At 36.8% G+C, this 13369-nt stretch overlaps 1 protein-coding gene across 1 annotated transcript in view; it reads left to right on the top strand.

Moving 5' to 3' along the window:
• Positions 1–13369, top strand: part of LOC127629269 (biglycan-like) — a 35267-nt gene that overhangs the window by 17728 nt on the left and 4170 nt on the right. Inside the window, exons 3-5 of the mRNA XM_052106425.1 lie at positions 10835–10947; positions 12364–12577; positions 12705–12815. Of these exons, the coding sequence (XP_051962385.1) occupies positions 10835–10947; positions 12364–12577; positions 12705–12815 (438 nt within the window). The remainder of the gene's footprint in view (positions 1–10834; positions 10948–12363; positions 12578–12704; positions 12816–13369) is intronic.

Genomic DNA, 13369 nt, shown 5'->3' with positions numbered 1-13369 from the left:
CAATCAAAAAATATTTTTATACTACACTTTACACTTTCAGTCCTCCTGAGCTGCCCAGTTAGTTCCCTGAAAATCAAATTTTAATGACAAATGCTCCTTTGGCTGACGTTTTGTGCTTGTCACATTTAGAACGAGTAGTATTTTCAGATTTGTTTTAATTTTTTTTGCCATTGACACGCATGTGCCAGCTTTACAAGTCACATACAGAGGTTTCACTACAAATATCTGATAGAACAATTAGTAAAATTTCCATCAGTCTAATTTATCAGTCATATTAGATTAAATAGAGAGAAGGTGCAAAAAATGTAAGGTTGGTGAGGTTGCTCTCAGCCAGAATAATTACAGAAGGACATGTAAACACGTCAAAACGTATGCAAAGAATCAAATACACAGAATGTGTGAGTACATCAATATGAAGACAAAGCCAAATACATAACATTTTGGGCAAATTTTGAAATCCCAGACTGACTCTTTGCTCAGAAAAAGAGGACATATCTGAGAAAAAGAGAATGTACCCTATCCATTTATCAATACTAAAAGGATGTTGGTGGCACATTGCACATAACACAGGGGTAGATAAGCACACAGTCATAATGAGAGGGCACACTTCTGAACCAAAACATTTAATTCTCAAATGCCTCTGTCATGTTCACTGTTGTCTTTTGTTTTGTGCTTTTATGTTGAAGCTTAGTTTAGTTCCTGTTTCCTGTTTTGGTTTTTGTAGTCCTTTGTAGTTTCTTCTATTACCTTGTCTTGTTTCACTGTTGCCCTTTGTTTGTCATTTTTGTCACTTTTGTAATTCCTTAGTTTTTCACTTTTGTCACCCTTGTACTTCCATAGTTTTCTTGTTAGCGTTCGTGTTCTCACCTGCCCTCGTTAATTTGCCATTGGTTTCTGTTCATCACCTTGTTACCTTGTTTGAGTTCTGTTTGTTCATTGGCCCCTTTTTCCCTTGTTCATGTATTTAACCCTGTCTGTTTGTTCAGTCTCTGTCGGTCGTTGTTTGTGAATGATGTTGATTTCGTGTTCGTCCGAGGTTCCCTTTCCCCTTCATGGATGTTCGTTTCTTGGATGTTGTCAAGCCTGGTCCGTGTTCACTACCCGAGTTCTGAGTTTTGTTTCATCGTGTTTAAATCTGTTTTGTTGTGTTTTAGTTTCCAGTTTTCCCATCGTGGACTTTTCTTTGTGTTTACCTTTTGTTTCTTATGTGTACATTCATTAATAAAAACCGCGTTTGGATCCGCATCTACCGTCTGCCTTCTCCTGACTCCCCAAATCGTGACAGCTTCCCTGTCGTTTTACGCTCTAGGCAACCGCCTATGTCGCCTATGCCACGGCTGCCCCTGCACTGTCATCTAAAGCAGTGGTTCACAACCAGGGGGTCTGGACCCACTAGGGGGCCTCAGCACACTACCTGGGGGGCCTCAAGATCTCTTAAAATTATTTAAAATATGATTGATTATTATAATTTTTATATTAATATTATAATTCAACTTGAAATTGCAAAAGATTGAATAACTCCCTTCAACAGCTTGCTTTATATGAAGAATATACAGTTCTAGACATTTCTGGAATAACAAGTCTTAAGGAAATATCTTATAATATAAATAATCTAATAACTTACATGGGGGCCTTCTACAATTGGGGGCTTTGGAGTCAAAAAGGTTGAGAATCACTGATCTAAAGGACAGTAGCTTGTTTGGCACATGCCCAAGGCTGGACTGGGAAGAGAATTCTGATTTTACATGGCAACTGGCCCAAAACTGAAGTTGATCCGAAATTTGTTGAGCGGGGGGGGTGTTCGCTGTCCTTTTCTGCATATCACGGCGTCATTCTGTGGTCCATTCTGCATAACGCGCTGGCTCATTTGAGCTTATCGTGGACCATTCGGCATATTTCACGGATGACCCAGCGGCCCGCTCGGTTCTCCCAATGGCCAGTCCGTCCCTGAGCGGCCCAAAAGAGCGTCAGCCCACCAGGAAAATGCCCGGTATGCCAGATTACCAGTCCAGCCCTGCACATGCCCAATCATCTAAACCATTCCTAAATATGATGTGACTCATTACTCCACAGTAAGCCACAGGTAAATTATGTCATCTCATGCTAGAATATCACATGTGTGGTCCATTTTAAGGCATTTAGAAGGCAAAATATCTACAATAACATAATGAAACATTTGTAATTTTTATGTTGCATGCAAAAAAAACATATTTTTTCATTAATACATGGATACTTTTGAATGGTCGTCAACATAGAAAGATGCTTTTCACACCCAGAATTTTGTTGCTACGGAATATACTGTACCAGCAGGGGCGAGCTCAGCTAAATCTTGATCCCTTGAGGGCACATGAAGATTAGGATGTGGATTTGGAAGTATTTGCTTATTTCAAAATGGCAGAGAGAAGACAAGGTTATGTCAGACATAGGATATATAATGATTTTTTTTTATAACCTGGAATTAGTTTTATATAATGAATTACCACAGCTGCGAGGGGGTTTCTATGACAGCTCCTGAGAGAGTGACAGTAAATTTGTCATGTTCTCTCATTTGACTGTCTAAATACACTGCTTTCTATTTTTTTCCTCTTCTGGAAAGTCATTCAAACAAAATGGTGGACTCTTTCATTTGGCCTTGGAGCAAATGGTGAAAATAATATTTGCTGTGATCTCCCATTCACCGCTGTTGAAGTTTACCATGCAAACGTTCCAAAACCCGGAGTGTGAAAAAGGTCTATCAAAAGGAAATTTTACTGTTAACCAGGGGTGGAAAGAGTACTGAAAAATCATACTCAAGTAGAAGTACTGTTACTTCCTCAAAAACTGTAGTGTGAGAAGAGTAAATATACAGTCAGGTCCATAAATATTGGGACATCGACACAATTCTAATCTTTTTGGCTCTATACACCACCACAATGGATTTAAAATGAAACAAACAAGATGTGCTTTAACTGCAGACTTTCAGCTTTAATTTGAGGGTATTTACATCCAAATCAGGTGAACGGTGTAGGAATTACAACAGTTTGTATATGTGCCTCCCACTTTTTAAAGGACCAAAAGTAATGGGACAATTGGCTGCTCAGCTGTTCCATGGCCAGGTGTGTGTTATTCCCTCATTATCCCATTTACAAGGAGCAGATAAAAGGTCCAGAGTTCATTTCAAGTGTGCTATTTGCATTTGGAATCTGTTGCTGTCAACTCTCAATATGAGATCCAAAGAGCTGTCACTATCAGTGAAGCAAGCCATCATTAGGCTGAAAAATCAAAACAAACCCATCAGAGAGATAGCAAAAACATTAGGTGTGGCCAAATCAACTGTTTGGAACATTCTTAAAAAGAAAGAATGCACCGGTGAGCTCAGCAACACCAAAAGACCCGGAAGACCACGGAAAACAACTGTGGTGGATGACCAAGGAATTCTTTCCCTGGTAAAGAAAACACCCTTCACAACAGTTGGCCAGATCAAGAACACTCTCCAGGAGGTAGGTGTATGTGTGTCAAAGTCAACAATCAAGAGAAGACTTCACCAGAGTGAATACAGAGGGTTCACCACAAGATGTAAAACATTGGTGAGCCTCAAAAACAGGAAGGCCAGATTAGAGTTTGCCAAACAACATCTAAAAAAGCCTTCACAGTTCTGGAACAACATCCTATGGACAGATGAGACAAAGATCAACTTGTACCAGAGTGATGGGAAGAGAAGAGTATGGAGAAGGAAAGGAACTGCTCATGATCCAAAGCATACCACCTCATCAGTAAAGCATGGTGGTGGTAGTGTCATGGCGTGGGCATGTATGGCTGCCAATGGAACTGGTTCTCTTGTATTTATTGATGATGTGAATGCTGACAAAAGCAGCAGGATGAATTCTGAAGTGTTTCGGGCAATATTATCTGCTCATATTCAGCCAAATGCTTCAGAACTCATTGGACGGCACTTCACAGTACAGATGGACAATGACCCGAAGCATACTGCGAAAGCAACCAATGAGTTTTTTAAGGGAAAGAAGTGGAATGTTATGCAATGGCCAAGTCAATCACCTGACCTGAATCCGATTGAGCATGCATTTCACTTGCTGAAGACAAAACTGAAGGGAAACTGCCCCAAGAACAAGCAGGAACTGAAGACAGTTGCAGTAGAGGCCTGGCAGAGCATCACCAGGGATGAAACCCAGCGTCTGGTGATGTCTATGCGTTCCAGACTTCAGGCTGTAATTGACTGCAAAGGATTTGCAACCAAGTATTAAAAGTAAATACCCTCAAATTAAAGCTGAAAGTCTGCAGTTAAAGCACATCTTTTTTGTTTCATTTCAAATCCATTGTGGTGGTGTATAGAGCCAAAAAGATTAGAATTGTGTCGATGTCCCAATATTTATGGACCTGACTGTAGCTGTCCTAAAAACTACTCAAGTAAGAGTAGTTTTCCCTTAATCTAAATTTCCCTTAATGCCAACAGAGCATTATTATTGTGCATAAAACAAATTCAAACAATGGAAACAATGCAAAATAATGCAAAATAAGCAGGATCACTTGGCTCATCATGTCCTGCACAAAAGAGGAGGTAGAGCAGGCATGGGAAAAGTTGTTTGGTACAGGGGATACATCACGCTTAAAAATTAATTATTCACCCAAATAATGGAAATTCTCTCATAATTTACTCACTCTCATGCCATCCTGGATGTGTATGACTTTTTTCTTCTGCAGAACACAAATTAAGATTTTTAGAAGAACATCTCAGCTCGTTTGGTCCATACAATAAAAGTGAATCGGTGCTAAAATATCGAAGCTCCACAAATCACATGAATCCACATAAAAATAGTCTAATCCATGTGCCTCCAGTGGTTTAATCCATGTCTTCAGAAGCGATATGATAGATGTGGTGAGAAACAGATCAATATATAATTCCTTTTTTACTATTAATTCTCCTCCCTGGTCAGTCAACCTCCACTTTAACTTTGACTTTCTTCTAGTGTTTTTGGTGATTCACATTCTTCATGTATAGCGCCACCTACTGGGCAGAGAGAAGAATTTCTAGCAAAAATTTACTTAAATATTGATCTGTTTCTCACCCACACCTGTCATATAAATTCTGAAGTCATGGATTAAACCACTGGAGTTGTATGTATTTTATGCTGCTTTTATGTGCTTTTTGGAGCATCAACATTTTGGCACCCCTTCACTTACATTGAATGGACCTACAGAGCTGAAATATTCTTCTAAAACTCTTAATTTATGTTCTTCTGAAGAAAGAAAGTCTTAGACAGATGGCATGAGGGTGTGTAAGTGATAAGAAAATTTTCATTTTTGAGTGAATTATTTCTTTAAGAAGCACATGGGGTCCACATTATCCTCCTTTTGAGATACAAGGTTCAACAATAATTTAGTTATTGTATATTTTAAGCCAATAAATAATTGTGTTCTCATTCTAATGCATGATGCACAATTTTCTGAAATTTTTTGTCTGGTGGAATTTTCTGCTGAAGTATTGCTCTGCAAATGTTGATACTTTTCTACATTTATAAAGGCTAAGCATAATTATAAATTATATTATCATCTCTACTTTCCTGGTAATTTATTATACCAATTAACACACTCTCTACATCAGGGGTCAGTATTATTAAAAAACTAACAATATTTTTAAAATATTATAAAAATATTATTATTAAAAATGTCACCGTTTTATTCAATTACATAATAATAATAATAATAATAATTCCTTGCATTTATATAGTGCTTTTCTAGGCACTAAAAGCGCTTTACATAGTATAGGGGGAATCTCCTCAACCACCACCAGTGTGCAGCATCCACCTGGATGATGCGACGGCAGCTATTGGTGGAGAGGAGAGAGTATAGTTATGTAGCCAATACAGGGATGGAGATTGATACGATGCCATGGTAGATAGGGGCCAATGGGGGGTATTTGGGATTTTTAATGACCACAGAGAGTCAGGACCTCGGTTTAACATCTCATCCAAAAGATGGTGCCTTTTTTGCACGGGGCCGTATAACTATTTAACATTAAATACATTAATCCTTTTAAAGCTAATCAAGTCTAATCAAAAGTAGTGAGTGGTTTTCTCATTTCCCTTTTGTTTGATTAATAGCCTTTATATGACATAGCCTACTAGACAGTGCTCAATTCGGTTACATGTATACTTCAAGTCTGACATTTTGATGCAAATACGCTTTTTGTCCCACTGTTTAAATTCACTTTAGACATAAACGACTGCGTTTACATTAATGCCTAATCAAGACGGGCATTGGCAGAATTATAAAGTGTATTAAAAAGCGCATTAGCGCTCAAATATTAGCCGCCTGTCAATCAAACAGCGTGCAGCTACAGACATCAGGAAATAAAAGGTCAATCTATTATATTTCATCTAGTTCAATTAACCAGTGGTTGTCTTGCTATAGTGATTGATGTAATCAACACCCTTTTTCTAGATGAAGCGCATAGGCTAAATATAGAAAACCACTCAAAAGTTTGATCGAGGACATCTCTCTTTTTTCCGAAAAACATCTAGATCATTTTACTGCCCAGCCCTATTGATAACACTGCATTAAACTCTCACAGAAGTCCAATAATCTCAGTGATAGATAGTGAAATTACAGGCTACATTATAGACACACAGAATCTAGTGAGCAGAAATATGAAATTTACCTTGATGTATTTCTTCAAATTAGAGACAGGATTAATGCTGATATCTGGCTTGAGCAAGTTAAACTCAAATGACACGATCAAGCAATTTACCTTTTTCACTGCGAAAATCCCTTTCAGGTGCTGCCGGTTATGTTCAGGTGATGAACTGTATTTGAGGCATTCTCCACCATTGGTGCTGATCTACAGCTGCCATTCTTTACGTTTTTTTTTTTACGTCTTTTACGTATGATTTGATTTGACGGGAGTCACAAGACTCTCCCTAGCCAATCATGTTGATAGATAAAAATAAAATCAGGACAGGGAAGTAGCGAACACAGACGGTGGGAAAATGTGTAGTAAAAGTACTGTTACAGCACTTAAAATGTACTCAAGTAAAAGTAAAAGTATACAATTTTGAAACTACTTAAAAACTACTGAACTTATTTGTTGATGTAAGCCAGTCACCCTCTCCTCGTGATAGCAATTCTCACACATTCAAGCCAAGGCTGCTTAAAGAGATCACTCGGTTCTCCAACCTAAATACACAAACTGTGAATAGACAAACATGAGCAAGAATTCTATGAACACAAAACAAACAAACCAACATGCGTGTTTGCATACTCATATAGTCATACTTATGGACAAACATACACACTCGCTCTCATTCTTTTCAGCTAAGTTCGCCCAAATTATGATCCTCGTTGAAACTTTACAAGCATTAAACTGACTGAAGTCAACAAGAGCTCAGCAAATTGGAGTTTATGATTTTTAATAGATGTATCTGTATTCATGTACCATTTTAGTTAGTGCGTGTCTTACTGTGTTTGCGTATGCACACTAGTTTGTGTGTGTGTATCCTTATGGCATGTGTTTTTGTCATAGAGGATATGTTTAGCAAGTGTTTTTTTATTTTTGTAAATGTCATTGCATTTTTGTTTATTGTTGTGGATTTGATATAAAACTGAAAAATACAGCTTTTGCTTCAGGCGGTTCATTCTATTTTCTTATAATACATTGATCAGTCTGTTGTGCTGTTCTTTCCTCAGCATCTGGCAGCTTTTCTGTCATGTAGGCTATAATTGAATTGATGGTGAATGCTGATTCATAACAGATGTTTATAGTCATGTATATATTTTTTATGTGCTTCCTTCATTGTAAAATATGCTCATGTTGTATAAAGCTTTGGTTGGGGGACTGAAATGTGCTGGACGGCTGGTGGCAGCTCGTGTTTGCTCTGGGGGTTTGACTTTGGCTTGTAAATTATTTTTGGCTTAATTTCATGAGCACTTGTTGGTTTCAGTTGTGGGTGGGCAAATGGCATGGAAGAAAATCAATTATATATGGAAAACAGGAAAAACATATTTAACTTAAAAAACTATTAAAATAATATCTCTTCATCAATGGAAGGTGTGGCTCCCAGTATCTTGAAGATATCCTTTATTGTAGAAACCAAGAGATCAAAGTTTGGGCAGTTAGCACGGTCTTGTTAGTGTATAGATGTTGTATCTACACCATCTGGACCAAAAAGCATCTTTCCCAACTGAAAACCATTCAAAAATAGACATGTATTCTGTCGATTATTATTATTATTTTGCAAGAAACAAATATTTCATTATATTATATTAGATGTTTTACCAGTGCCGACATTGTAGAGCTTCTTGATACAAACACGCAAGCACCCAGAACTTCATAAATGACTAAAGCCTAATTTATAGATATATATCTATATTAGAATTTTAAAATAATAATTTAAAGGAATATTTTAAGTTATTACAGCACAAGTACCACAGAAAATTATTTTGACTCATTTCTCAGTTTGAGAAACGAACAGAAAACGTGTAAGCGGTAATATAGTTGTACAATGAAAGTTTGGCAGGCATGTTTCGGTACTGCAAATAAACATAAGCATGCAACTATCACACTAAATCTAATCAGCATCATAACACATCAAGACACACTTAGGCCACTCTGCTTTCAGTTTCCTAACATCATCTTTGTTTTCCAGAGTATGTGGGGCTAAAGAGCGTTTTCGAAATCGTAGTTTCCGTTCAAGAAAAAAGACATTCCATTTTTAATGAAAGGCATAAATGTAGCAAAATCAATGCGTGTTCCAATGAAAATGTATTAGTGTGGATGTAGCCTGAAACATTACTTGTGTTGGCATGAGACTGGTTTGACAGAATTACATCTTACATTACCTTGTGTGTGCAAATTTATTTAAATGTATTCTTATTTCTTATTAGGGTAGCACAATTAATTGAAAAAAATAATCAAGATTACAATTATGGCTGCTGCAATTAACTAATCTTAAAATAAGTCAATTACAGCATTCCATTTAGATCTACTCCCATTGAATTAAAATTGTGTTTACATTTTTTTTCAGTGGTTGAGCATTGTAACCAATCCCAGTCGCAGTCATGGTTGTTGAGCACATAAGCCTGTAATCAGTAATGGTGCAACAAAACTAAAATGCTCCCATTATAATAAATGATACAACAATGATAATTAATTAACAAAGTTCTAAGCTTGTTTTTGGAGGTGCAGATTACATAAAAATATGAATTGCCCCTTTAAAAAAAAGGAATTTCATGTAAATTCTATTAATCTAAATGAATAATCGTGATTACAATATCATGAGAAATAATCAACAATTAAGGTTTTTGTCATAATCGTACAGCCCTTATTTATAATCTCATGCCATTCCATGTTTACCCTATAAACTCAGTTGGCCTCATTCACGAAACACGAGCAGAACAAATTCAAGAACAAATTTCATAAAGCAATTCTAATGTAAATTTAGAATTAAAAGGTTTTCCAAACAGCTTTTCCAAAATTAGTTATTTTCGTGTTTCATGAATGAGGCACAGAAACGTCTTGGTTACTGTCATAACCTTTGTTACCTGATGGAGTGAACAAGACACTGTGTCGATGTAGTGACACTAGGGGTTTCCCTTGAGAGCCTCGGTTACCTGTTATCTTTGAGAAACGGCAATGAGAATTGTCGAACAGAATTTGCATGCCCCTCCCCTGGACATACAGATATAAAAGTAGGGAAGCGTGCTTCTGTTCAGACAGATTTTTTCTTCAGAGCTGAGCGGTTGTGTGGGGAGGGGCATCCAAATTCTGTTCACCAATTCTCGTTGGCCTTTTCTCAAAGATAAAAGGTAACCAAGGCTCTCAAGAGAGACCCCTAGTGTCACTACATCGACACAACGTAGAGTGAGTGACAGAAGGGGAACCCAGTAACGGTAAGGGTACTGATGAATGATAATGCATAACAAAAGTTTATTCACCTATAAAAGTAGTTCCATCTCAAAAGGACAATTTAGACAACTTTATAGCCCAAATATCATACATTTTGTACCAAAAATGTATGAAGATGCTTTAACAAAAATATGAGCTTCACATTTCTGCGTTTAAACCCTTCAGAATGCTTTTTTTTCTTCTTACAAACTAAGGAACCAGAGTTTATTTTCTGTGGTTATTAGCAGAAGGCCACAGTTGTATTTAACCCATAATATTCCTTTAATGTATTAAATATCTTTTGCAGTGATTTTCTCTTCACATCTGCTGGGAAGCAAGGTGGCAAGTCTGGCTGTTGTGGTCCTCAATAATGTTATAAATGGCAGGAGGCGAATAGAGGTCCAGCCCAACCTAGTATACATTATTGGGCTCTGCTGGAAATCATCATGAATCATTGCCCTGATTTAGAATTTGTGACACTGCACCGCTAATACAGACACAATGTTGGATTTATGCTCTTGATGTGGTTCTGGTATAATTTCTATATAATTTTGTGAGATCCATTTGTTGTCAGTAGAAACCAACTGATTTTAAATAGCTTGTATAAAGTGGTGGCAAATTACCCATAGGTGCACTCTAGTAAAAAGTAGATACATCTATGTGATACAAATGTGAATGTGACACTGAATTGAAATTGACCGATGTTGGAATACACAATAAACAAAAAAGCTTTTAGGCACAATATTTAGTTCATATCAAACCTACAGGCTGTTACGGTTAAGATGTTCCATTATATTTACTATTTAGTATTTCTGTCATTTTTACACAGAGGAAGCCCTTTCCCAGAGGTTAAAGGAAATCTAAACCAGATGGCGAGCTAATGGTCACACCGGATTTGTTTACAGAGATGTATATTCTATTGTAAACTATGTGTAAACATTTTTTCTTGTTTTTTAGGATTGACTGCAGTCCCCAGGGGGATTCCCATAGATACCAAACTCCTGGACCTACAGAATAACCGCATCACAGAACTGAATGAGAATGACTTCAAAGGACTTGCAAACCTTTATGTAAGACACAGATACTGATCAAGGAAATGAGAACTAGAGAAGGTGAAGGTGGAACTATAAATAATTAGGAAAATAAAGGAAGATGTATGACAAAACTTATAGTGGGTGAGTGTAAAATCAAATGTGCTGAAAATATCTGCTCAGTTTTCCTATATTAAGCTATAACACTATTAAGTTATGTCTATTCCCCAAAGAAGTGACTTGCAATCGAGTGACATTAAAACCACCTTTTTAATATTGTGTAGGTCCCCCTTGTGACACCAAAACAGCACCAATAATTTTATTGTGATAATACTGAGTATTGTGTTTACTGGGGTTGTGTCGTCACAGCAACAAAGATGTATATAATGTTACTGTCCTGTGGCTATATGGCCTGGCCCCGTCACTTCCATTGTAAGTTCCTTACTGTAGGGACAAGATTTATTTATTTTTTATAATTTTTTTGTGGCAGTCACTATTGTGCCACAAATGCTGTTAACTGAGCTTAAAAAAAGTTAAGACAGGCTGGCTGGAATGCTGAAAACACAGACAAGTGGGGTGATAGAAACAAAGAAGTGTAGCTGTGCTGTTATTCTAAATGTTCGCAATATTGGAACTCTGTTTGTCCAGTTAGATTAGTGGACAGAATCTATTGTATAACTTTATATACATTTCTGGATGGCTTCTTATACAGTTGGTTAATATCTGCCAGTCACATAGATTTACTTCAGTTGTTCATTTTTCACCATTGGTTGCTGCTGTCATGAAGTTCCACATTAGCTAAATATTTGGTTTAGTGCATTATACTGATAATACAGTATTTGGTTGAATATTTACATTTTAAAATTTTAAGATTTCCATTTTACTAAGATAAAAACGTGGAATAACATTGAACAATTTTAAGATAAAAAATTGCATGAATAATATTAACTTATAATAATAATAATATAACTTATAAAAATATTTAACATTTCAATCTTTATTTAACCCCAGATGTATATGAAAAAGTGACATTTGTAAAGTGTTTTTTAAAGCATGTTTGGGCTAACTCTTGAAAAATTGGGCAGTCATTTGCAGGACGCATTACATTTGGCACTCAGTACAAAACAGTCTGACAGGATGTTAAAATAGTTCAAGTCTCTGAAGAAGAATGCTCCTGTAGTTCTGGAAGCACATGCCTGTGCCAAACTGAATGTTTTATTTCCCTTCTTAGAACTAATTTTATCCCCAATATTTAGCCCTAATATTTATACAGTCTGTCCCTAACCAAACACAATATTTGACATGGCCTGTAAAAGAAAAAAGAATGAGATTTTAAGTTAAAACAGCATTTGTGAATCACTTGGTTTCATGAGCATATTTCATGTTCATCCTCAAGTTATTATTAATTATGCCTTTTTGAGGCTCAAATGGTAACCTTTCCCTTTCTCTTCTTAGGCCCTGTCACTAGTCAACAACAAGATCTCCAAAGTCCACCCACGAGTCTTCATGCCACTCCGACACTTAAAAAAGCTCTATTTTTCTCGGAACCTCCTGACAATGGTACCCAAGAACCTGCCCCCGTCCCTGGTGGAGCTGCGTATTCATGAGAATCGTATTAAGAAGGTTGCAGAGGGAACGTTCTCTGATCTGGGCAGCATGAACTGCATTGGTTTGTATGCACTCTCGCCATTATGTGGTATGGAGGTTACAGCTTGGCCAAACCATTTCCTTTTTTAGATGGAGCCTGCTGGTTTTTGTGATGGGATATTCTGTCTGATGTTGAATGCTTCTTACAGAGATGGGCGGAAACCCCATTCAGAACAGTGGCTTTGAGCCTGGTGCTTTTAAAGGCCTGAAACTCAATTACCTGCGCATCTCTGAGGCCAAACTCACTGGAATACCTAAAGGTGATTTATTTTGACAACAATTTATTTAAGGGTTAGTTCAGTCAAAAAAAGTGAAATAATTTACTCACCCTCATGTTGTTCCAAACCCAAATATGAGTTAATATCTACAATGAAACAGTTTCAGTTTCCATTCATTTTCATTGCATATTTTTCCATATAATGAAAGTGAATGGTGATTGAAGCAGTGGTTTTCTCTAATGTCTCCTTGTGTGTTAAGCAGAATGTTTGGACTGACATCCTCAGCCACCATTCACTTTCATTGTATAGAGAAAAAAAATGCTATGATATGAATGGTAATTGAAGGTTTGTTTGTATTCCGTGGGAGAAAAAAAAGGTTAAACAGGTTTGGTAAATGAGGGGGTGAGTAAATGATGAAAGAATTTTCATCTCTTAACAGAATAAGAGTGAGTGTCAAATTATAGGCTCATATAATTTTTCAAGTAGTACTGTTGGATAAAAACATTAGATTTGTCCTTGATTTAATTACCCTTTATGCAATTTATCACTTGAATGGGTTTTGGGAACATCCTCAGTAATAAATCACAATTTGCATG

Source organism: Xyrauchen texanus, chromosome 35, assembly GCF_025860055.1.
Source record: "Xyrauchen texanus isolate HMW12.3.18 chromosome 35, RBS_HiC_50CHRs, whole genome shotgun sequence".
Classification (NCBI taxonomy): Eukaryota; Metazoa; Chordata; class Actinopteri; order Cypriniformes; family Catostomidae; genus Xyrauchen; species Xyrauchen texanus.
The sequence above is the reverse complement of the archived record's forward strand: the minus strand, read 5'-3'. Positions and strand labels throughout refer to the sequence as shown.